General features: G+C 38.9%; 1 protein-coding gene across 3 annotated transcripts in view; it reads left to right on the top strand.

Annotated features, from left to right (window-relative positions):
* The window catches only part of SEC24C (SEC24 homolog C, COPII coat complex component), a 31,546-nt gene extending 9,740 nt beyond the window's left edge, over positions 1 to 21,806 (top strand). For 2 of the 3 annotated variants that reach the window (XM_035897276.1, XM_035897275.1), the window contains 19 exons: positions 920 to 1,050; positions 2,284 to 2,352; positions 4,092 to 4,203; positions 5,046 to 5,173; positions 7,844 to 7,982; positions 9,949 to 10,064; positions 11,347 to 11,471; positions 11,740 to 11,931; positions 12,938 to 13,031; positions 14,254 to 14,370; positions 14,853 to 15,023; positions 15,379 to 15,475; positions 15,763 to 15,908; positions 16,394 to 16,532; positions 17,326 to 17,444; positions 17,821 to 18,000; positions 18,657 to 18,848; positions 19,265 to 19,354; positions 19,793 to 21,806. In XM_035897276.1, the coding sequence (XP_035753169.1) occupies positions 920 to 1,050; positions 2,284 to 2,352; positions 4,092 to 4,203; positions 5,046 to 5,173; positions 7,844 to 7,982; positions 9,949 to 10,064; positions 11,347 to 11,471; positions 11,740 to 11,931; positions 12,938 to 13,031; positions 14,254 to 14,370; positions 14,853 to 15,023; positions 15,379 to 15,475; positions 15,763 to 15,908; positions 16,394 to 16,532; positions 17,326 to 17,444; positions 17,821 to 18,000; positions 18,657 to 18,848; positions 19,265 to 19,354; positions 19,793 to 19,933 (2,498 nt within the window). In that variant the 3' untranslated portion in view covers positions 19,934 to 21,806. The remainder of the gene's footprint in view (positions 1 to 919; positions 1,051 to 2,283; positions 2,353 to 4,091; positions 4,204 to 5,045; positions 5,174 to 7,843; positions 7,983 to 9,948; positions 10,065 to 11,346; positions 11,472 to 11,739; positions 11,932 to 12,937; positions 13,032 to 14,253; positions 14,371 to 14,852; positions 15,024 to 15,378; positions 15,476 to 15,762; positions 15,909 to 16,393; positions 16,533 to 17,325; positions 17,445 to 17,820; positions 18,001 to 18,656; positions 18,849 to 19,264; positions 19,355 to 19,792) is intronic. The other variant, XM_009642000.2, reaches the window with a different exon arrangement.
* Positions 21,807 to 23,414: the final 1,608 nt, after the last annotated feature.

Here is a 23,414-nt window from a genome sequence, read left to right as displayed (position 1 = left end):
TATCTTTTTTTTTTCTTTAAAGTTGTGGCCAGTGTGCGTATGCAGTGTGTATGAGAGGAGGAGTTAAACGTTGAAAAGGAGTTGCTACTTTTTTCTTCTTTAATTCACAAAACTCTGTATTTTTCTCCTTGTAGAACCTTTCACATTTTGCATGTGCTTAGAAGTTTTATCAGTTAAGCTTTCTGAATTATAAACAGTTTTGGCTGATTTTTAGTCAATAACATTTACACATAGCTAGGACAAAGTAATCATGTGCAAGTGTCAGGATTGAGAATCCTGTCCCCCATGCAGCTTTGCACAACTGGCCAGGTAAATTACTTAAAAATACCTGTCTAAATTGCTATGAACTGTAAAACCACTAATGGGGTAAATCATGCTGTTATTCCATAACTGATTGAAATTGTCTAAAGTAATATGAAATAACTTCAGGTAGTTAGAAAACAAGAGAGATAATCACACATTAACCTATTACTGTAATTTCAGACAAGCCAAAACTGCCCAAGAGAAATTCTTGCGTACCTTTAGTTTGAGGAATTATGGGACACCCATTAGCTTATTTGGCTGTTCAGTGTGCACTTTCTATTAGGCAGTTTGCAATTTAAATTAAATGTTCATAGTGCATGATGTTAGTGCATATTTTAATCATATTATTCTAAAAATGGTTTTGTTAATCTAAAAACTTGTTTCCTTGAGTCTGGTTTTAAGGAGAACTATATCCATTAGCTTATTTGATCATTGATAGAGATGTACAGGTTTAAGCTGAAACACTGTGATAAATATGTTTAATCCTAATTAATTGAAAAGCACATTACTTTCTTTTTCTTGTTTTTTGATGATGACAGGAAAAGTGGGAAGTGCCTAATGAGTAGACACTGAGCATTATCCATTGTTTGATTTTTTGCTGTCCCTTTCTTGTAAGGTTCCTTTGGGCAGGTGAGGGCTCCCCAACCAAACTATGGAGGAGCCTATCCAGGAACGCCAAACTATGGAAGTCAACCCGGACCACCACCTCCACCAAAACGCTTGGATCCAGATTCCATTCCTAGCCCTGTAAGCTTACTTTGTTCTTACCAGTGTGAACTCTTCCGTAGTGTCTTTACATAAAACAGAACTGACAAAGACCAAGGCTAAAAACAGGCTTCTTGTTCCAAAGAACATCAGTCTGTTTTCCTTCTTATTTTCTCTTGTCTATCCAGCTTCAGTCTTTGTTATGAATAAGCCCAGAAGCATTATCTTCCTTAGTGACTAAAGAAAGGCACAGCATATGCAAATCAATGCTCTAATTCCTCGGGTCTTTTTCTGTACTATGTTACATTTTGAGAATCCTTGAGGGCTTTGATTAAGCTTGCTTCTCCATTTCTGGATTCTTGCTTAATGGCTCTCCAAAGTGAGCTAATTTCAGGTTTTGAGATGACAATCTATGAACTGTATGGTCCAAGTTTAAAGTATGGTTAATAGGAGATCATCATAGTGCTTTTCCTTTCCCTTTTCCTGTAATCTGTCAAAAAGATGGTTAGTGGGTTTTTTGGGTCATTAAGTCATGACACTACTTCAGTCAAATATGGACAACTTCTCAAATTGGGATTATCTTTCAGAATAGAGGTTCTGAGAAAGGATGAGCAGCAATGTGTGATGGTTAGCAATGATGAGTAATATTAAGCCTGGCAGTATTGTTCCACTGCTGCTGATGCTGTTCTGTTTTTGTTTCAAAGGGCCACAGTCATTTGATAATGGGAAACCTTTCTAGGGCAGTGCAATCAGTTTACTTCAAAACTACATCTTACATCTAGACTGGTGTTGTTCAGAAGTTACTGCTATTCAGAAAAGAATATCTGTTTAAACTCCAGGTTTATGTAAAGTTTGTGAGCATATTTTTTTCATGGAGTATAAGAAGTTTTTGATTGCTTGTCTGCTTCTCTTCTCTTCCACTAAATGAGATCTCAAATGGCTTGTGTCAATTGCCTTCATTTTAGCATGTTCTTAAAGCATAAATCCCCAATTTCTAACCAAAATGAGCACGTGAGCCACACCTCTGTTAGCAGTGTGTTCAGAGCCCAAGCGCAATATCCTGGCAAGACTAGTTTTGGAATCTGTGTATGCTGCAGAAGCTGATGTTTCCTGTTGCATGACCTAATGTCCAAATGTATCTAAGTCCAGTGCTACAGGTTTGGGTAGAAAAAAGTAACAATGTTACTTTTTGTTTTATTATTCTCTTTTCTTCTTTTTCTTTTCTTTTCTTTTTTTTTTTTGTGGCACTCTTACTTTTTATTTTTTTTAAAAAAGCAACTTAATGAGCTGCCACCCCAGCAGAAACCCAGGCACAGAATAGACCCAGATGCAATTCCTAGTCCAGTAAGTGCTGTATATATGTCAATTGTAGTCTGTGTGTTGGTGACCATCTGTGCATGCCTGAAACCTGAACTTCACCTCACTAACCCTCCATCATTAATTCTTTACCCTTTCCTTGCTGTCTTCTGCTTGCCTTATCAAAATGAGTAACATTTACACAAGAGGTTGTTAAAATCTTCTCTTCTGTGGCGAGTGGTGAGGCAATAGAAAGCAGATTGTTTCAGAAACAGATCATGAAGAATGTCTCCCCTTCACTTTGATCTTTAGAATATCTCCTTCATCAGATTCCAACTGGCATTTTCAGTGTAAGCCTTCAGTATCATTGTCCATACAATGTGTGTCTTGTGTTAACATACGCACAGCATGAGCCTTTGTAGCCATGTTTTCTACCAGTTTTGAGTAGAATTTGATTACTGTTCTTGTTGATATACCAGTAGTGGGCTAATGCTTTGAAGTTCTAAATTGCAGATGAATGGTTTTGTTTTGACGTTAATTCCTTATATAAATCTTCTAGTAGATTAACATGAGGCATGGGGAGCTATAAACATTCTCTCATTATCTGTGCTCATACATAACCATTAAATTTTGAATTTTAAAATTTAGTGTTTATGTGTAGAGAATCTTACATAAAGAAAGAAAAAAGCAGCTACCTTTTGGGTTGGAAGAAAAAAACCACATTTTACTTTGTTACCCTCGTATCACTTCTTCCCCATTTACCCAAGTTGGTCATATAACAGGTATCAGGGGCGAGATCAGCAGTGTCAATCAGTCTGTGGACTAGATTTATTCTAGAGTAGTCTCTGTCTGATGCTATAGGAGGTTTTCTGCTGGCAACTTGGAATTCTTAGCGAGAGGGTAGCAGTTCTGCTGTGCAGACTTCTGCATTTTACAATTTAAGGAAAGGCATGTGAGATTTGTGGCAAAATAAAATCAGAAGAATGATTGCTAGCCTTAATGCTTTCATTCAGGCACCGGTATGGAAGTGTAGTTAAAATTGTATAGAACTACATATATACATATCTTATGCAAATGTCAGTGGATATTTTAGTCAAGTAGAACTGTTTAATGCATTTCCGTTATCTTAAGCATATTTGCATTAATGAAGAATTTGAAATACTAAGACATTTAATATTTTTACTGGCTTTGTGAAGATTAAGCTTGATTGATTGACAAGTCTACTGCAACTTCACTTTCCACATCCCCAGAATTCAAGTCATAAACTCTTGAGCACCATGGAATAATGAAGACTTCTACCTGAGCTTGCCAGCATCTGTCTTTAGGTCAGAGTTACAGTGGTTAGAAATAAACACATACTATGAAAACAGTGGGAACAGAATAGAAAAGCCAGGTTATCTATGGAGCTTCACCCTGAGGCTTACAGAAGCTTCTAATTCTAGTTTGGCTAGGGCCACTATACAGGGGAATACTACCAAAAATTCTTTTCTTGATCTGTGTTTAGCTCTTATGAGTTCAGATCAGGCCTTAAAACACAAAATATGCTACTACTCAAAATCCTTCGGAAAAATACTATTTGCAACTTGTAATTTATTGTTAGTCTTTAAGTACTATTTGAAATCAAACTGAGAGGTGACTGCTTGACAAAACTTACCTGCTTTAGACTTCTTATTTTTAAAGATAGTAATGTTTACCTCAGGTCCCCTTTTCACTGCCTTACAAATTTTGTATTTTATAGTACTTTGAAACCAAGCCTCCAAATATTAATGTGGTGTTTTCCATCATAGATTCAAGTGATTGAAGATGACAGAAGTAACCGTGGGTCAGAACCATTTGTCACTGGAGTGAGAGGGCAGGTCCCACCTCTTGTTACTACGAATTTCTTGGTCAAGGATCAAGGTAAAATATTTTTGTTTTCCTAAACAAATGAAGAAAACACAAATCCCAAAGAGTCAGGGACAGAATTGTCTATGTCTTTAAAGGAAAAGTTTGAGGAATTATTTCAGTGTCTAGGGATGTATGTTTTGCCAATGGAAGCTTAGCTTCAGTCCTGTGTTGAACTGATCTCAATTTAGATTCTTCTGATTGTTTGGTAGCTAGTAACCAATTCGCAGGTAAAAAATATTTTCCAAGGTGGGTACCTGGGACCAGCATTAGCAGGGATATCAGAAAGCAGCAAATGAAGCCGCCTCTGTAGAGCTATATCAATTTACTAACATTATCATTTGAATTGGACTGGGAACTGTATTTTTTTTTAGATTGTGAGTGGGATGTTAATTGGTCCATGGGCTTCATAGAGAAAGGATATTTAATCTTTTAATTTCCCATGCTTTTTTTGAGATTTTAAGCTCCCTGAAAACTTCAGAATCTGATTCTACAATCAAGTGCTTTACTCTTCAGTCATAATTACAAAATCAAAACAGTAGAAATGTTTGAGTTGAGCTTTCTGCCTATAATACGTTTTAGTCTGCAAAAGAGTGAAACAAGAATGCCTTTTTAGAGGTTTAAGTTGATATGGAGTCATGTTCATTTGTTTTGAGTTAAGGGCTTTTATTATACATAGTTAATCATAAAGAGGCATTTTGTTTGGAATTCAAGTTTTGCATAGATTGAAATTAATAGATTGTTTAGGAACATTAGTCTCTGGCTTAATAACACAACTGAAGGTATCCTTATTTTTGTTCTTGAATATAAACTTAACTTGTACTGAAACTTGGGGGGATTTTTTCTTTGGTCCCCAGGTAACGCAAGCCCCCGCTACATACGATGCACCTCTTACAATATTCCCTGCACCTCAGATATGGCCAAACAGTCCCAAGTTCCCCTAGCTGCTGTCATAAAACCGCTGGCTACTCTACCCCCAGAGGAGGTGAGAACTGTATGCAAAGTTACATATGCACTGTATGCACTCTGAACTCGTCAGGAGAATGCTATTACATGTCAACATTTGACAGATATGTTGAGAAGGAATGTTTAGGTAATGAAGACTAAGTAAACATTGATTTTCCTACAAATGTGAGGTAGAGATCTGTAAGGTAGAAGAATGCTGTGTTCAAAACATTGAAATTACCATGGCTATCAAAATATTAAGGTTTTTTGCAGTAACTGTCACGCACTGTGACCAAAATACTAAGATGGTCACAAATGCGTACGCTTCCAGTTAATCTCAATTTCTTTCTTGGCCTAAAGTATTTAAGTGGTTACTAATCGCTGATGTTTTTTCTAGGATGTCAAATTGTGGAATTGGATAGGAATGTATCAAGCAGCACTGGTTAAGCTGTCTAATGTGCATGTACATGCATAGCACAAGGCTGAGTACTGGGCACTGCTGAGCTGCACTTGCATTTCTGCCCTTGCTCTGTGCAGCACTTTCTTCTGAGTGTAGGATGTGGCTCGCTAGCCTTTTACCTGCTGCCTGGTTGCATGACAGCTTCAAGAATATTACAGAGCTAGAAATTATATAAAATATTCTAAATACTCTGGCTACTGTGTAGTGTTAGCCTGCTTGGAGCAGTGGCATAAAGACAAATATGCTTGTTAAATTTGAATGCATATGTTTGCAGTATTTGTGCCCTGTTAAGTTTAATATCTGCTGAGGAAAGGAATATCCTCTGGGCTTTTAAGGGTGTTTTTTTTCCTCTTGCATTTCATTAATGTTCCTAAACTATGCTTTGCATTTTGATAATTGATTTGTGATAAAACTGAGTTGTGAGACTAATTCCTGTATTGCTGTATTGTGGCTGGAGTTTAAAAGGAGCACAATAGGAGAGTGCAGTCTTACTTGAGAAACCTGAAGGCTTGTGGAGCTGCACATTTTTAGAGAAGCTTTACAAACAAATAGTTGTTAGGTCTCCTGGTGTATTTATGCTTTGAACAAACACTTGTGATATCCAGAAAAAACATGGCTAGGGTTGGAAAATTGCCCTGGAGACTAGTCAGCTTCTAGCATTGGAAAGTTCTTTATGGCAAGGGCAAACTCCCTGTGGAGGGGCCCTTCCAACAGATGAAGGCTCAGCTGTTCAGAGCAATAAGACTGTAAATAGAGCTAAAGCTTAACATATCAGTAATGAGAGGATGTCTCATGAAAATACAGCATTCGGATAAATCTGGAATATATGAAAATTCAGCACCTGGTTGCCAGATACACGACCTTTACCTAAGTTAATGCACAGTTCAGAAAGCAAAGCTTGAGACTTCAGAAAGAAGTATCTCTGTGCCTTTTGGGAGAAAGCATTTAGTGACAAGTTATGCATAGCACTGCATATTTACAGCACCCTTGTGCTGCATGTTATTGGGGGAGAGGCTGAGGAAAAAAGCTTATTGTGTGGAAGTGTAATACCAACATTGCCTGGCAATCAGAAAACTTGAATTTTTGTTTCCTCTGAGGAGGTCAGCCTGGGCGGTAGGAGCTGAGAAACACTGGCTGCAAAACTGTTGTATTGTCAGCAAATGATTAGTGGAGTTGAATGAGAGATGTGACACATCTGTGGCATGAAGAGGAAGAAAGTGACTGGAGCATTTGCTCAACTCCTACTCAATGTGAATATCTTGTCTTTTAAACATGATCAGAGGTTTAGGGTGACTGAGAGAATTAAGACCGGACACCTTTAGTGTCAGAAAATTTAAAAGGAAGTAGTTAAACTTTCTTCTGAGCTAGATTCTTAGTTATGAAAGGTGCTTTGAACTATGAATGCAGCTTGTAGCTTGCATGAGTTCTTAATAATTTTAAAGTGCTTCCTGCTAGTTCTGAGGTTGAGAAGCTGCAGAAGTTGCCAAGCATCTTGTTCTGGTTTGGCTGCGAAAAGAATATATTATCAGTAATAGTTCAAAAATGGTATCAGTACATAACAGTTTTGAGGACTTGCTATACAATGGGGTCAAGACAAACAGAACTTATGGGTATACTGTATTTCATGGTGGACTTCAAAAATAAGTCTTACCAGCTGAAATTTTTTAAGATTGTCTTGATGCTCTATGTTCTTGAATATAAGGAATGCAATGCTGGTTTCTATTTTGTCAAAAAGCTTGTTTTTTACAAGGCAAGAATGTAAGTGGGTGAAGAATTGCTTTTAAAACACCCAACCTGTGGTGAAATGTAAATTGTATGCTCGCTCCCATTGAGGTTATCACAGCCATTCTCTGCATGGCGTCAGTCTCTTGTGTTCACTTGGGATACATCGGTGCTGTGCAGCGTGGTACTCCTGCTAGAGCTCATGCTCCTCAGGCAGGCTGCTATATAAGGTAGTGCAGCAGCATGCAGAAGTACTTGTTTGTGTCTAAGTGGGATAGCCCATTAATGACTGCAGCCCACAAAGAAGTGCTGTGCTAGAGCTTGAGTTGAAAAGCATTTACGAAATAGTTGTTCAGGCTTCCCCTGCCCCCTGCACTCTCTCCCACAGCTGCCAAAATGTTAAATCCTATACAGCGTACAGGAGATCGTTTTAAGCTCTGCAGTATCTGTGGTCACTTCTTTCTCATCATCATGTGACCTTTTTTCTGTTTTGTTTTGTTTGGTTTTCTTTTTTCTCTGCTTCCACAGGCCCTTCCTTACTTGGTAGACCATGGAGAATCTGGCCCCGTCCGATGTAATAGGTGCAAGGCTTACATGTGCCCTTTTATGCAATTCATTGAGGGTGGAAGGAGGTTCCAGTGCTGTTTCTGCAGCTGTGTCACTGAGGGTAAGGTTTCTTCTGGAAATTGGTCTCTAGATGCTGTTAGAGTGATCTTTGAACAAGATGCAAGCAAATAAATCTTTATCATGTTGTGATCATATATAATATATACTGTGCTTTAATGTGTGTTTAGTCTTGTAAAAAAATTATTATAAAACATGTTCAGTGCTCAGTTCTGAAATTATATTCAAATTAAGTAGGTACTTATGCATTGCAGTATTATTGTACCAAATTTTTAACATGTGATATTTGTAGCATAATGTATGGTGATTTGAAAAAATATTTATGTTATTTTCTTAGGCTATTTCAAACTTAATTTTTTCTATGACAGACTGAGAGGTACATCAAGTCAGTAGCATGAGTTAGGATTTTTTTTTTCTTTGTTCACAAAGCCCTTTTAAATACTGCTTAGAGATGAGATTGCAGCTAAATCTGCTACAGCTGAATAGGAGTGTTCAATATATGCCAGTTCATCTTAGTTGCTCTTCTAAATTAATATAAAAGATGCTTCCTTTTAACAGAAGTCACTATGTGCAGCTCATAGCATGACAACCATAGATTTGTTTTGAAGGCACAGTGGAACGTAAGGTACAACGAACCTTACAGTTATGTTTTGAGTGTTTCATTTGGTAGCACTGATGGCTTTTAATGGACTGTTTGTTCCTCCCTCCTCAGTTATACTGTACAACTGTATGTACAAATGAAAATGGGAAGCTGACAGGGGTTAGAAGTGGCCAACTTTAAAAAAACTTGTTTGTCTGGTGATTTTCAGCCTGCATGCATTCCCTGTCCCTGCTTATTCAGCAATTATATGAATGGCTGTACCTGTAACAGCTGAGCAGGGGCAGAAAAGGGAGGGATGCTCAGAGACTGCTGATGAAAGCAGTGCTGTGAAAATACAGTGTAGTTCTACCTAATACTTGAGAACAATTTCTGTTTTTCTCTGCAGAAACAATCAGGTAATTAGCTTGTACTGGATGTGTACTTGGAGAGGAGAAGAGTGATAGGTGCATATATATATATATAGTTGTAATGATGTCACTTTGTTTTCCTTTGACCTGTTGAAACTTTGATTAGAATAATTTAAAGGTGATGAATACTATCATTACAAATAATCTCATTTTATTCTCCCCTCGAGCTATATACGCAGCTATAGCTGGAATACATTTTGTCACCCTAGCAATTCTGCAGGAGGGACTTTCTGTTATGGCAATCCTTGGGGAACAAGAAAAATGCTTTCTTTGTTTTTTTTCAGCTGACTTTTGTAGGCGAAAACTTAGCTTAACTGTTATTTTACCTTCCAATACCTGGTACCAGCACAAAAGTACCAGGCAGTGGGCATGTAGTCACACTTTTGGTTCCTCCTTCTTACTGCTTTACAAACCACTGTAAGAAGTACCCTGTCTATTCTGACAAAAGGATTATGGCAGTCTCTCCACCCAAGAGTGCCTAGAAGGCTTTACTCTTGTGCAGCATGGGAAGGGGAGGAAAAAGCTAACTCACTTGGCAAAATAAGGAGCTCTGTCTTTTGGTAAGCCTGAATTGAGTCAGTAATTTTGTAGCCTGTAGTTTGCCTCAAACTCTGTTGTAAGTCATTTGTTACTACTTGTAAAAGATTGTTATATTTTTCGTTTGGACTAAATCCTTCAGAAGAATCCTAAGAGCGTGTTGTAGTGATATTTCTGATATGAAATATAAAATGAGAATGTAAAGGAGATTCAGGAAAAGCACAATGATGACTATACAGTGTGCCACCTGGTGCATAAGACAAACTGGAAGTAGTTTGTCTGTATTTCTTGGCTTTAATGATGCTCTTAAGTTGCACGAATATTTTTAGTAGTACTTGCGTGCTAGCACAGTGTTAGCTGGCTTTCCTGGAGTTTTATTTGAAACAGCTGTTCTCATGTTAGTGCTCTAGTCACAGTGTTGATCATGGGTGTGTCACTGAACTTAATGTTTTTTCCTTCCCCAGTGCCACCTCACTACTTCCAGCATTTGGATCATACTGGAAAGCGAGTAGACTTCTATGATCGACCTGAGTTGTCACTGGGGTCTTATGAGTTTCTAGCAACAGTTGACTATTGCAAGGTACAGTATTATGTGTTTATTACTGTATTTTGGTTTGCTTTTAAATAAAAAGACTACTTTCCTAAAAGCAAGGATGACATGAATTGTCTGGGGCTGCTTTCTAGCTGGCAGAGATAATTAACAGCATTAATCCAACCCACTTCATTGTGTAAGATAATGTGCTTGTCTGCTTACTTCCCAAAGTAGAGGAAGTCTTGATCACACATGACATAATATAGTTTTGTCATAGCTGCCTTTCTCGTTCTCTTCTGGAGCTATATAAGCAGGTGTAGCTGCTGTTACCTTAGCAATTCTGCAGGAGGGACTCTCTTGCAGTAGTCCTTGGGGCAGAAGGAGAATGTAGGAGAGATTCAAGAAAAGTACAGTTGTAACTATGCAATGTGCCACCTCTTGCCTCAGACAGACTTTACCTATTGAACTTCAATTTCAAATAGTGGTTAAAAACACAAGAATAGTGTGGAAATATGTAGTCAGAGCTGGATCACGTTTAAATTAAAGGTTTAAATAATAATTACCTTTTAAGGAATAAGAAAAGTATGTGCAAGGTGTTTATTAAAGCAACTTATATCTCTGCTGAAACAAATGCTGGGAAAATAAATGCCTAAATGTTGCAACTTTATACTCGTTACCTTCTGAGGCCTGAGCTTTAATTCAAGTTAAGGTAAAAAACAATTATCTTGCTTCTAACAGCATAAGAAGCATTTTTAAATCAAATGAGATGTGATTTCTCCCAGCTTTCTTGAAAGTTCTGTTTTGCTTTTGTTCTGTGTGCACCTTCCAGTATGACCCATAAATTTCAGAAAACTTGATTGAAACAAGTTTTTCTTTCCCAAAGCAAACCTGATATTTAAGTAGAAGGGAAAGGCTGCAGTTCCCAAGGAGGAAAATGTTTTGCTTTATATTGATGAAATCACCTATAAGAAGTCGGGTCAGATTCCAAAGTCTTGAGAACTAGCAGAAAACTTCCCTGCCTACTTTCCCTATCTGGCCTAATCATGTAAATGGATGATTTAGTTGCCACTGGCCTGTTCTCCACTGAGCAATGGCAAAATCAGTCTAGGGCACATAACGCCAGTCCATTTCAAGCACAGCGTGTTTACATGTCTGTTAGTTGGGCAGGGATGGGAGAATGATCTGAAGGAATGATGACTGCTCATGAGTAGAAAAGTACATGAAAGCAAGCTATTAGAGTTTTGACCAGCATTCATTTGTCCGTGTTACAGAGCTGTTACATGGGCCGCGTTACATGGCCATAATGTGGTTTCTTCCCTCTCTTCCACAGAATAACAAGTTTCCCAGTCCACCTGCTTTCATTTTCATGATTGATGTGTCTTACAATGCTGTGAAGAGTGGCTTAGTGAGGCTAATATGTGAGGAATTAAAGTCACTCCTAGATTACCTGCCCAGGTAGGTATATTGTGTACTACTGTAGCCAGTCAAAATACAGTAAACTCTCACTTTTCCCTTTAAAAAAAGCTGGAAATTAAAACATTATTTAATGATCCTATCAAGCTTTTCTTCAGAAAAAGGCCAGGCAGAACATCTTTCTGGGTACATTTCTAGGTGAAAATAAATTTTCCTTCCTTTCATTTTTTCCTTATCTCTTTATTGTGTTGGGTTCTGTGTAATGATTTCACTGTATACTTAGATGTGAAGGCAAGTATGTCTCTTACAGGGAAGGCAACATGGAAGAATCAGCTATTCGAGTAGGCTTTGTCACCTACAACAAAGTGTTACACTTCTATAACGTGAAGAGCTCACTGGCACAGCCGCAAATGATGGTTGTCTCGGATGTGGCAGATATGTTTGTGCCACTCCTCGATGGTTTTCTGGTGAATGTGAACGAGTCCAGGACAGTTATTGCCAGGTAATAGAAATTGATTTAAAATGTGTGTAGTAAACTTGTTGTTTGGTAGATTCAAGTGTTGCATGGTTATTTGTCATGTTAGTCATCTAGAAGTCACTCCATGTGTTTTAACTTCCTATACTCTTTGAGATTAAGCTGGCAACGTAGGATGGGAAAATACATAGGGTAAGGGTCTATTTGGCTTGCAGTCAATCTTGGCAGAGGGTATATATAAGGGGATTTAGCGCACAAGGGCATTTCTGTGAAGAAGCAAAAAAAAAAACCAAACAAACCGAAACACAACTAGAAGGATGCAGAGTGAAAGTCGTAGAATACTGAATCGCTGTCTTTAAGTCAACTGCCTAAATAACTGTAACTTGACACAACAGTGGTGTCTAATTTTGGTTCTGTGGAGAAAATTGAATGAGTGGGATAGAGAAGGTAAAATCTAGAAGGAAAGAGAGAGAAATTAGAAAAGTTTTGGCAAACTATTTAACATGATATTTGAACTGTAATTAAACTATGGTGTTGTAGCTAATTACATATTGGGAACTAGACCTGGCACTGCATGTTTTTTAAAGAAAATGCCTAGTCTGTTTTGTAGTGCATTAGCATGCATAAATAAAAAACTATGGATTAAACCTATTAATCTTTTAATAATACAGAGGATGCTTGGCAAACAGAGGCCAAGAGTCACTAGTCTTTCCTAATAAGTTTGCTTACCAATATATATTGGAATATATTAAAAGAGCAGGAATACAAAAGAGAGCTATTGGAGTAGGTATTAGTTGAGGCTATCCAGCAAGGACTGAGGATATGGATGAGAGAAGCCAATGAAGAATGACAAAGCATCATTTTTTTTCACAGATAAATGATGAGATGCTAATGCTGTAATTTATGCAAATTTACAGACACATTATGGACTTCCGTTTATTCCATCTGGGTCTCATAGGTTATCAACTTTAGTAGGGTGGCTTTTGCAATTAAATGGAATCATTAATTCCTCCTTTTTCATGTTCTTTGCTAGTTTGCTGGATCAGATTCCAGAAATGTTTGCGGACACAAGAGAAACAGAAACTGTTTTTGCACCTGTGATTCAAGCAGGGCTGGAGGCGCTGAAGGTTAGTAAATGCATTGTCATGGCAAGTTGTTTTCAGTCTGAGTACTCTGAAGTTCATATTCTGCTAACACACACTATGATGGCAATTCTAAAGCTTTTCGTAAGACTCCTTCTGGTAGATGCGCTGTGTGTAGGGATTACTTGGCTCATTCTTCAAGTGCATGTACCTCTGATTCTACGTAGTTATCTATCTGTTCTCTAACCAATTTTTTTATTAAAAAATTTGTGCTCAAAGCACAAGACGTGGCTTAATGTCAATTACCTGGCTGGGGTTTGTTTTGAACAGTTTATAGAATCTAGAGGGGGGGGGGAGAAAAAGAGAGAGAGAGACCCTCCAACATTAAAACCAAGTGCTGAAGCCTGTCATGCCTCATTGAGGAATTCTGTAACGTGGTGTCTTTCTAATCCTGTGCTTAAAGCTCTGGTATACCCTTAAATAGAAGGAGAGAATGCAATCTGTTGAAGTTGCCTACAACAATGTGCTAACCAAGTAAACCTTTCCTAAAGTTCTTCCATTCCAGCAGTCCTTCATCCAGATAATTACATGCATGATCTAACTCTGACTTGTATGTACTGATCAAATTGATTGCCTGTATAATTCTATCCAAAATTTCATGTAGCTCTATTTGTCTGTCATGTAAGTCCTTAGAAGTCTCTCTTAAACTCAGTTTTCATGACAATTGTTCAATCAAGAAATAATATAAATTACTAATTGATTGTTTACTTACTGCATGTGTCAGAGAAAATAACCTACTAACCATTGGCTATTATTGATTTAAAATTATTTTATTATTGATTTAAAATCCGTGATCTGTTGAAGCTTCGATTACAAAATCCTTTGCCATTTCTGTGACTCTCTTTCTCAAACTCTGTAGCTGCAAGTCAGAGAAGAAAGCAATCTAAGACATTTGTGTGTCACCTGTTGTAGCTGAGTCCTGCATACTGCTCTGTGTTTTCTTGGAGACAGTCCTTTTCTCCCTGCCATGGAACTAGCACAGGTCCAGTAGAGCTGATTCTGTAACTGACCAGTAAGCTGTGCTCCCTGTGTTGGATTACCACTGAAGTAACCAAGTGATACTGAGCCTATGTGTCTGACAGAGTGCCTTCCTGACATAGAGAAGTGAAGCAATGACGATGCTTGAACACTTGTTCTTGAATCACAGTTTCCCTTACAATTTTTATAAATGTTTCTAACCTCCGCTTTTGCGCTTGCTTTCCTGCAGGCAGCTGAGTGTGCTGGCAAGCTCTTCATTTTCCACACCTCTCTGCCCATCGCAGAAGCCCCAGGGAAGTTAAAGAACAGGGATGATAAGAAACTGATCAACACAGATAAGGAGAAGGTAATAATGATTTACATGGTGTTTGCATTACAGGTCTATATTACACTCTTTGTGAGATAAAATAACTCTGAAGCAACATTAAAAAAATTACAAGGGTAGCACATAATGTAACCATCCCAGCTAACATATTTTAATATTACACTTTTATCTTCTGTTCTTAAGCATAGCTATGTAGACTTGACATCGTAAGGATAGCTTTGGTATGAGAACAAGAAGAGACAGATCTAGATACTTATACAGGATAAAATGCTATAGCTGGGTTAAAGTAAATGTGTTGCGCTTACAATTAAAGCAAGATGTGTAGTAACTTTTGTAATATTCAACAGTTCTTCAAAGGCAGGGTCAGGAAGAATTTATATGATCGTAATTTCCCTGAAGAAAGACTTAAAGTATAAAAGCGTATTGACTGGGATTATAAACTGGATCTCACTTTCCTTTTCTTACCACAAACTTCTGATCTCATTTATGACTTCTTTCCTTAGACTTTGTTTCAACCACAGACAAGCTTTTACAACAACTTGGCCAAGGACTGTGTGGCCCAGGGCTGCTGTGTGGATCTGTTCCTATTTCCAAACCAGTATTTGGATGTGGCAACACTGGGTGTAGTAACTTACCATACAGGAGGCTCCATTTATAAGTATGCATATTTCCAGGTAAGGGTGGTGTTGACTCAGATTGGTATTTGATCTAAGTAAGAATTATTGTTTAGTTAAGAATTATTGTTCATAGTGTGAATAATAATGAACAAGTACTTCTTTGGAAATAAATTGCTACTGAAACTTCAAGATTTTCACCAAAATGATTTTGTTAGCTTTATGTCTTTCCACAAAATATCTCTATTAATAACAAAACCAAGGAAAGCTATGCTGTTACCTTTGAGCCCTGTACAATGGCTGATTTTTAGAGTAAGATTGCAGGAGATAGTATCTAGTTTTAAATTACTTTATGGTTTATGGAGTAGGTCTGGTTTATGGGAGTATGAAATTTGAATTATGCCTTGTGTTCTAGCCAGAGACAGACCAGGATAGGTTCCTGAATGACTTGAGAAGAGATGTCCAGAAAGAAGTGGGATTTGATGCTGTAATGAGAGTGCGCACAAGCACAGGTGGGTGTTGGCATGAATGAGTCTTAATAAGTTGACCGCTTCAAGCATGTCATATGGGAAGTAACAGATATTTCCCTGATTTAAAACATGGTGAAACTAGGCTGTGCAAAAAGTTCTCCTAAAGCTTTGAAATTCTAAGACTTTTTTCAAGACTGAGCAAAGATCCCTGCTGAAATATGTCAAGATAACTTAGCGTCACTGATGGCAGGATTTTCAGGGCTCCAAAGGCTGTCTTGTTATTCTGTTTAAAATTGTGGTTTATGTTGGGTTTTTTTTCTTTTTTTCAGGTATTCGAGCAACTGACTTTTTTGGAGCTTTCTATATGAGCAACACAACTGATGTAGAGATGGCAGGTTTGGACTGTGATAAAACAATCACAGTGGAATTCAAGCATGATGACAAACTGAGTGAAGACAGTGGTGCACTCCTTCAGGTGAGGGGGTAGGCTTTCTAGGAGAAAGAATTGATTTGACAATTTAGAATTGTCAACAAAACTATGTCAAGGGGGAACCAGATCTCAGCAGGGGAGAGTGCCAGTTGCAAAAGAGGATGAGGTCGTTCTGAACTGAGTTACTAGACACTCCTTCAAGGAACTGTTTGTTCTTTCTTTCTGCCCCTTACTCTACTCATAACTTTTTGGCATACTTGTTCTCAGGGTGACCTAGACTGCTCCAAACTACAGTCTATTTTCCAAGACCAGTTCCCTTAATACAAACTGCTAACATTGCTGCTTGTTATCTTTCATTGACCCTGATTCTTAGCATATAATTTTAACTTATTGTGCAAGTCTTTTACGTAATTGTCTTATTTGTTTAGGCACCCGAGTCCTAGTTTTTAATGAAGTATATTTAAACCCTGCCTTTCTTATTGTAGCAGGACTTCATTTTTCTACATCCTGGCATTTTTTTTCTCCTACAGTGTGCTCTGTTATATACAAGTTGCGCAGGACAGCGACGACTCCGCATTCACAACCTCTCCTTAAACTGTTGCACGCAGCTTGCTGACCTCTATCGAAACTGTGAGACAGACACGCTCATCAATTATTTGGCTAAATATGGTAAGGGTGAATATGGTAACATGAATTGCAACCTTTAACTGCTGTTAAAATGCCTGTTGTCATCCAATGACACCCGTTTATTCTCTTTGCATCAAATGTCAGATGGCAATCCTGATACTTCTTCAGTCATTTATGGGAAAGAGCATAAAGCTGTCATGATAGTATTGTTGCTTAGGACAAGAGGTACAGATAGGGGGTGTAGGCTTATCCTTCATACAAATTCTTGTCTAATTTTTTTTTGTCTGAATTCATCCTTGTATTTATTTTTGGACTGGTTTAGTTCATTCTTTAATCATTCTGGAATTTTGCTCCAGGAATAGGAAATAGTGGCCTTTGCTCATAGAGCTGGGTTAAATATCGTACTTTTATGCATTGTACCCTATTTACCCTTTCTAGTTTGCAGTAGAAGCCTACAAATCCAGCAGAGATTTAGAGTTGCGTATGTTTATCACCATTAAAATGTAGAAACAGTCCGTTTTCAGTCCATTAAAGAAAGATGGCCAGGCTATAAAAGGAGTTTTTATACTACCCCATGCTTTCAAGTATGACTAAGTGTATTTTAAAGTACACAGGAGATAGAGATTTGAAGAACATGTAATAGAACAGAGTAAATGGGCTTCTTCAGCTCTTCAGTAGGAATGTGTCCTCTTTCCCACAAGTTTGAAAGGGAGGGGGAAAAAGACTTTCATAAACAATAGTTGTTTAGATGGACTTTGTGGAAGTGGTGTTGGGTTTTTTACTGTTCATGAGCAATCACTTGATAGTCATCCATTTCTTTCCCCTTTCTGTGCAGCATATCGTGGAGTTCTGAGTAGTCCGGTAAAAACTGTACGAGATGCACTGATCAACCAGTGTGCCCAGATCCTAGCTTGCTATCGAAAGAACTGTGCTAGTCCCTCTTCTGCTGGCCAGGTAAAGTCTGATGCTTTTACTTGAATTGTAGGCTCAGGTATTAAAAGGTGATGAGAGCTGCTTCCTACTTAACCTACTCCAAAAAAAGTCAATTACTTTGCTCAGCAGAAATTTGCAAAGAGAAGACTCAGGGAAGTTGACACTGCAAGTAAAACTGCAGCTGAGAATGGCTTCTTAGACATCTGTCTGGAGCCCAGGAAGCACTGCCTGCTCCAGGGAAAAGTTTTATGTTGCGAGTCCATGATATAATTAGACTATCGGCTTTCACTTCTCGCAGCTGTACCACACTTTGTTGGTTCATGTAAGCCTCATTTTGTCAAACATAAGCTTATTCAGCAAGACAGCTGACCAACTTCTGTCTGCTTGTGTCTTGTAGCTGATACTCCCTGAATGCATGAAGCTGCTTCCTGTGTACTTGAATTGTGTGTTGAAGAGTGACGTCCTTCAGCCTGGTCCAGAGGTCACAACGGATGACCGTGCCTACATTCGTCAGTTAGTCACATCCATGGATGTGGCAGAAACAAATGTTTTCTTTTATCCCAGGCTTTTGCCCCTGGTAAGTAATTCAGGATATTCTTACCACTTGAGACTTGCTGTTGTCTTGACTCATATTAAGGACTGACATTTACATTTTAGCAAGGGAAAGGGCTTTGAGAAGGATTTGGGATCTGCCATCTGTTGGGATACTTCACTTAATTCCATTCAGTGATAGATGCGTTGCTGCAGCTTGGGAATTTCCTGGCAGATTTTTTTTCCTGAGCTGTGAGCATGTGACTAGTGGCAAAGAAGACACTTGACCCTTTCATAGTCTTTTAAAAGTCCTAAAGCTTCTTGTAACTTTGCAATTTTCATCACTGCAGGGCAAGTCCACGTACTATTCTGACTTTTCAGCACCATAGTTGCTGGAATAACACTAACAACTAATTACATTCCTACCTCAGGAGGCGATATTGGAACTAGACAGTAATTTCTCAGGAGCCTTATGTTCTCTTTTGCTGACCAAGAGTCTCTGATCTGCTTCTGTGTCGTGTTCAGTAAGAAAACTAAGTGAAGGAAGATGATACTGCAGTCACAGCTGTTGCAGTCTTATGAGTCCTAGAAAGGAGAAAACCACCGGGGTCTTAGTGGCAGAAATTTTCAGGACTTCATAAGATGTTCTTGTTTTATAACCTTGATTATTTTTATTTTTTTTTTCATTTCACCCTAAACCAGACCAAAGCAGATGTTGACAGTGACTCCTTGCCAGCAGCAATCCGGAACTCAGAGGAACGTCTCTCCAAGGGTGACATATACCTGCTGGAGAATGGGCTGAACGTCTTTGTGTGGGTGGGAGTCAACGTGCAGCAAGGCCTAATCCAGAACCTCTTTGGAGTGTCATCCTTCAGTCAGATTAGCAACACCTTGGTGAGCTGGATGGCAGCGCGGGAGCTAGTGTCTGTGATAGTTGCCCAAAACTTAAAACAATGAGAAAGCAAGTTGAGAAAATAGTGTTACATTTTTCATACTGGGAACAAGAGCAGCACTGGTATGTGAAAATCCCTAGTCTGGGCATGTTGGGCATGATTTTGCCTAGCTTTATTTGACAAGCCACATCTCCCCTGACAGTGAGGAGAAGAGCCAATATGTAAATAGAACAAATAATTAACATTTAATTCTGATATCATGTTATGTTCTCTTTTAACTAGTTGAGATCAAAGCGATTGTATGTTAGTGAGGGTAGACATATCTCTACCCTTAAGTAATATGACAAAACTACTGAGTTTTGTTTAATGTTGCTCTACTTCGCATGACTAATGAGGATTGGATATCTTTCATTCCAGAGTACTCTGCCTGTCTTGGAAAACCCCTTTTCAAAGAAAGTACGATCTATTATTGACATGCTTCAAATGCAGAGATCCCGCTACATGAAGGTAAAAATGTTGTCCCCCATTTGTAGCTTTAAATCCCCTTCCCTTTCAGCAGAGCAGGTGATGCCTGGTAATGCTGCAATGCTGAATTTATTCTTTCTGATCTCATAAATGTGATTCAACCATAAAGTTGTAAAGGATCTGAAATTAATTTTATTACTAGTTTTGGAGTTCTGTGCTTGCTGTAGTTCTAAAACTAATTTTTTTCAGACCTATTATACTACTGCAAACCCATATGCATGGTATTTTCCTTCTATTTAGAAAGGATTGAGACATAACCCACCTTAGTTACAGAAGTCAAAGCACATAAGCCATGTATGCTGTGATTCTGGTTGTCTATCTTTGGATTTTTGAGCTATTTAGCTATTTGCTCTTTCTTCCAAGAACATTAATTCTGCTAACTACTCACTGTTGGGTTTTTTCTTGTTTTGTTTTTTGTAGTTAATAATTGTGAAGCAAGAAGATAAGCTGGAAATGCTGTTCAAACACTTTCTAGTGGAGGACAAGAGCCTGAGTGGGGGGGCTTCATACGTGGACTTCCTGTGTCACATGCACAAGGAGATTCGGCAGCTACTGAGCTAGAGGAGGGAGTGGTGCTGGAACTCAGCAGTGACATTTCAGTCTCCACTAATGACCTGATCAGAAGGCCCAGCGCCCTCAAAAAGGACAACATAGAAATCTGTACAATTCCATAATTTTTAATACACATTGCATAAGCAGAAATCCTTTCAACCTCTCCCAGTCCTGTATGAGAGATGAAAAATTTTCCTGGTGAGGGCTAAAAAAAAAAAAAAAAAAGGCCTTTGATACCAGGTCTTTTACTTGTATCTAAATTGTTTCCTGTGCTTGGCAGGAGTTCACCCCTCCACCCCATGCTCGCTAATCCTGTCGTAATGAATGTAGGTTTTTTTTTGGTTCACTGTACATGATTCAACATTGGGTGAAAAAGCGATAACTCTTCAAAACTTCTGGTAGTTGCTGTGTGTTTGTATGGGCGCGTGTGCATGCTCCAAGTGTGAAGAGGATGCGCAGGTTGGGAGGATGAGAGGCAGGTCAGGTGATGGGAGCTGGAGCAGCCAAACATTGCATGTCCCCTCCTCCTAAGAGGGAAATATGACTTTGCAGAGCACAGATGTATCGTGTGGCTGTCTGAACCAGAAATCCATGAAAAAGGAAATGAGTGGTAAGCCAGGAGGCAGCAGGGCAAATTTCTTTCCACAATCTTCCCTGTACTATACGTTGCTGTGCAGATCCATAATGGAGTAAGTTATAGTTCAGTGAGCAACAATCAGTGGCTTCTGAACAGTGTAGGGGTAGAGACAGTGCTTCCTGATGTGTGTGTGTGGTGGCTCCTCATTGCACGGCTCCGTAATGTCCTACTCGATCCATGTTCCATGGCCCTTCCTGCAGAGCTTACCTTTCTATCCAGATGGTGGTGGGAACAAAAGCCTCTTAACCTTAAGCAGAAAATACTTTTAACAAGGTGATGTGGGGCTGTGTAGGAACTGGATGATAAGGAAGTGGCCATTTGCAAGCATATTATTGTGAATTATAGCAAACAAGCAGGAATTTGATGCAAATTTAAGACTGCTTTGTACCCTGGAATATAAGGAAGGGGATACAAAAACTAAGATTTAGACTGTACTGTAGTAGGTATTGCAAGTACCTGATTTTGGTTATTGAAAGCATCTGGGCCATAGTGAAGAGTTTCATTACTGGATGTTTATGCCCTCCCCCATTCTACCTATGATCAGCTTGCACAAAACAGTTTTATAAGCCTGTTTGTTAAACTAAAATACCTCAGACAGATTAATCCATCCACTTCGGCTGCTCTGCTGCTCCATTCTGCAAGGGTGGATGAGAAGACTCCTGCAAAGAGGGAGTGAGTGTAAATCAAATTCAGAATTCTAAGGGCTTTGTTTATTCACTTTTGAAAGGGGGGTTGTATATTTTAGTCTGAACACTTAACGAGTGTTCTTACAATACCCAGGAGTTTAAGCTACCAGCAGCACTAAAAGTGGAAGGAAGAATGTGGGTGGATTAGAGAACGTGTTATCTGGGCTTGATATTTCAGAGGAAAGTCCATGTTAAGATCAGAAAAATATCTGGCTGTGGTTTTAGTTGCGTACCCTGTAGCATGTACATAAATCCATTTCTCTTCTGATGCTGCTAGTTTGTCTTCCCTCCCATCACTACACAGAAAGGGGAGTATGAAAATTGTAATGGAGAAACTCTTTCAAGATGTAGTTGACAGAACCCTCAGCGTTTTTGTATGAATGTGGCTGACTTTTTACTCCGTGTACTGCCTCCAACCAAAAAATCTAGAGGATTTTTAACCAGAGGGGAAAAACAACTTCCCAGGAATATAAGGCGCAGCAACCACAGACTTCCACAAATACTGATTTCTAGTATTAATATTGGGAGGGGTGGGGGGTGGAAATGAAATCATAAATGAACCTTTCATTTTCTTCACTTGTTTTTTCCAATGCATCTTTTAATTTGTAAAGAAATAAAAATATATTAAGATGTATTTTATGTCATTGTTAGTAAATAAACACTGCTTATTTTTCCAAACCCTGTATTTTGCGGGAGGGAGGAAATGGGAAGGGCTGAAGTCTAGCTGATTGATCCTTTACAACCTTCTGCTGACCAAGTTCAGTCTTTTTTTTTTTTTTTTTTTTTTTCTTTCCCCTTGTTCAGAGTGAATGGTGATAAGAAATTCAACAAGAGTCAACAGACAAAAGGTGCTGTTTAATCTCAGTGTTACTTTGCTTAGATGAACGTTTTTTTAACTCTCTGCCCCTTCTGAACTTTCATTTTGCAAGATTTCCATTTTCTCTGACAGCTTGGGTCAGATTGATTGGGTTTACTTTGGAAAGTATTACCCTTACCTTGTGACAATGTCTTAATTTTTCAGAGAAATAGAGCTTCTATTCCAGAGTTAAGATAGCAGAGAAGCTGGGTAGGTTGTTTTGCACAGGGGGTTGGGTTTTGGGTTGTGGGGTTTTTTTGGTTTTTGGTTGGGTTTTTTCTTTTTTTTTGAGGGGAGGGTGCTAATTGCAAAAATAAAGTTCAGAGTGAACTGGCAGTGTAACTCACCTGTAGCCTAGAACATGGATATTGTACAGTGTGCTGATAACAAGTCTGTATGAAAGCACAAGTCAATCATTGCTAAATATCCAACAATACTTAGTTTGCTGTAGAGTATTTTTGAGATTACTCTCCTACAGAATGTAATTATGTCCAGAATCTGCTACTGAACTGATACACTGCGATAATGATGGGCCTTGTGCATCTTGTGCGTTAATCATGTGGAGTAAATTGTGCTTGCAGGCATTTTTGTGGCAGCACCCCTTCCGATGCGCGTGGCACTTGCCTTGCAGAGATGGTGTCTGTCGGGACGCAAGTGGAGGAGCTGGCAGGGATGGCATGGGGGCAGTAGCCTTCCTGTACCGAGCGTGGTGTGCTTCTGGATCATACCCCAGCAGTGTCTTAAGACCTAACTTTTCAAAGGAAAACAAAAATATTCCCATGTTTTAAGCTGTTCATGATACAGATAGAGAATACTGACCAATGTCCTGTATGATGATTTACCAGTTGTAAGTATTGTGATTGGGATTAAGTTCTCTCTTAAGGAATTTAAAGCTTTTAGCAATTCTAGCATACTTTTTTATTATTAGAGTGTAGCATAAACTTGGCTTTGCAGATACCTATTTCCTGTTTCCGGAGTATTTTAACATGGATGGTACGGAAGAGCCGCTTTTAAGGGAGCTCTCACCCTACCTGTAGACATTAAAAAAAAAAACCCAAAAACCCCCCACCAAAACCAACACAGAAACAAAAAAAGAGCCCCACCACCCCTAAAGTTCTGTTACTAAAAGGCGTTTTCTGTTCCCTCCCTTTATGGTCTTCGGCTGGAGCTCCTCTCGCTCTTCTTCCTTGCGCCATCCAAACGCCCGCTCGGTACCTCTTCCCTGCCCGCCTTCGGTGCTGCTCGGGCAGGGGCCCCCGCAGCCGGGTGCGGGCGCGTTCGGGGCAGCGGATTTGCCTCGGCTGGGAGCAG

The sequence above is a fragment of the Egretta garzetta genome, unplaced genomic scaffold (genome assembly GCF_000687185.1).
Source record: "Egretta garzetta isolate BGI_Z169 unplaced genomic scaffold, ASM68718v1 scaffold56, whole genome shotgun sequence".
Lineage (NCBI taxonomy): Eukaryota > Metazoa > Chordata > Aves > Pelecaniformes > Ardeidae > Egretta > Egretta garzetta.
This window is presented reverse-complemented; position numbering and strand designations above follow the sequence as displayed.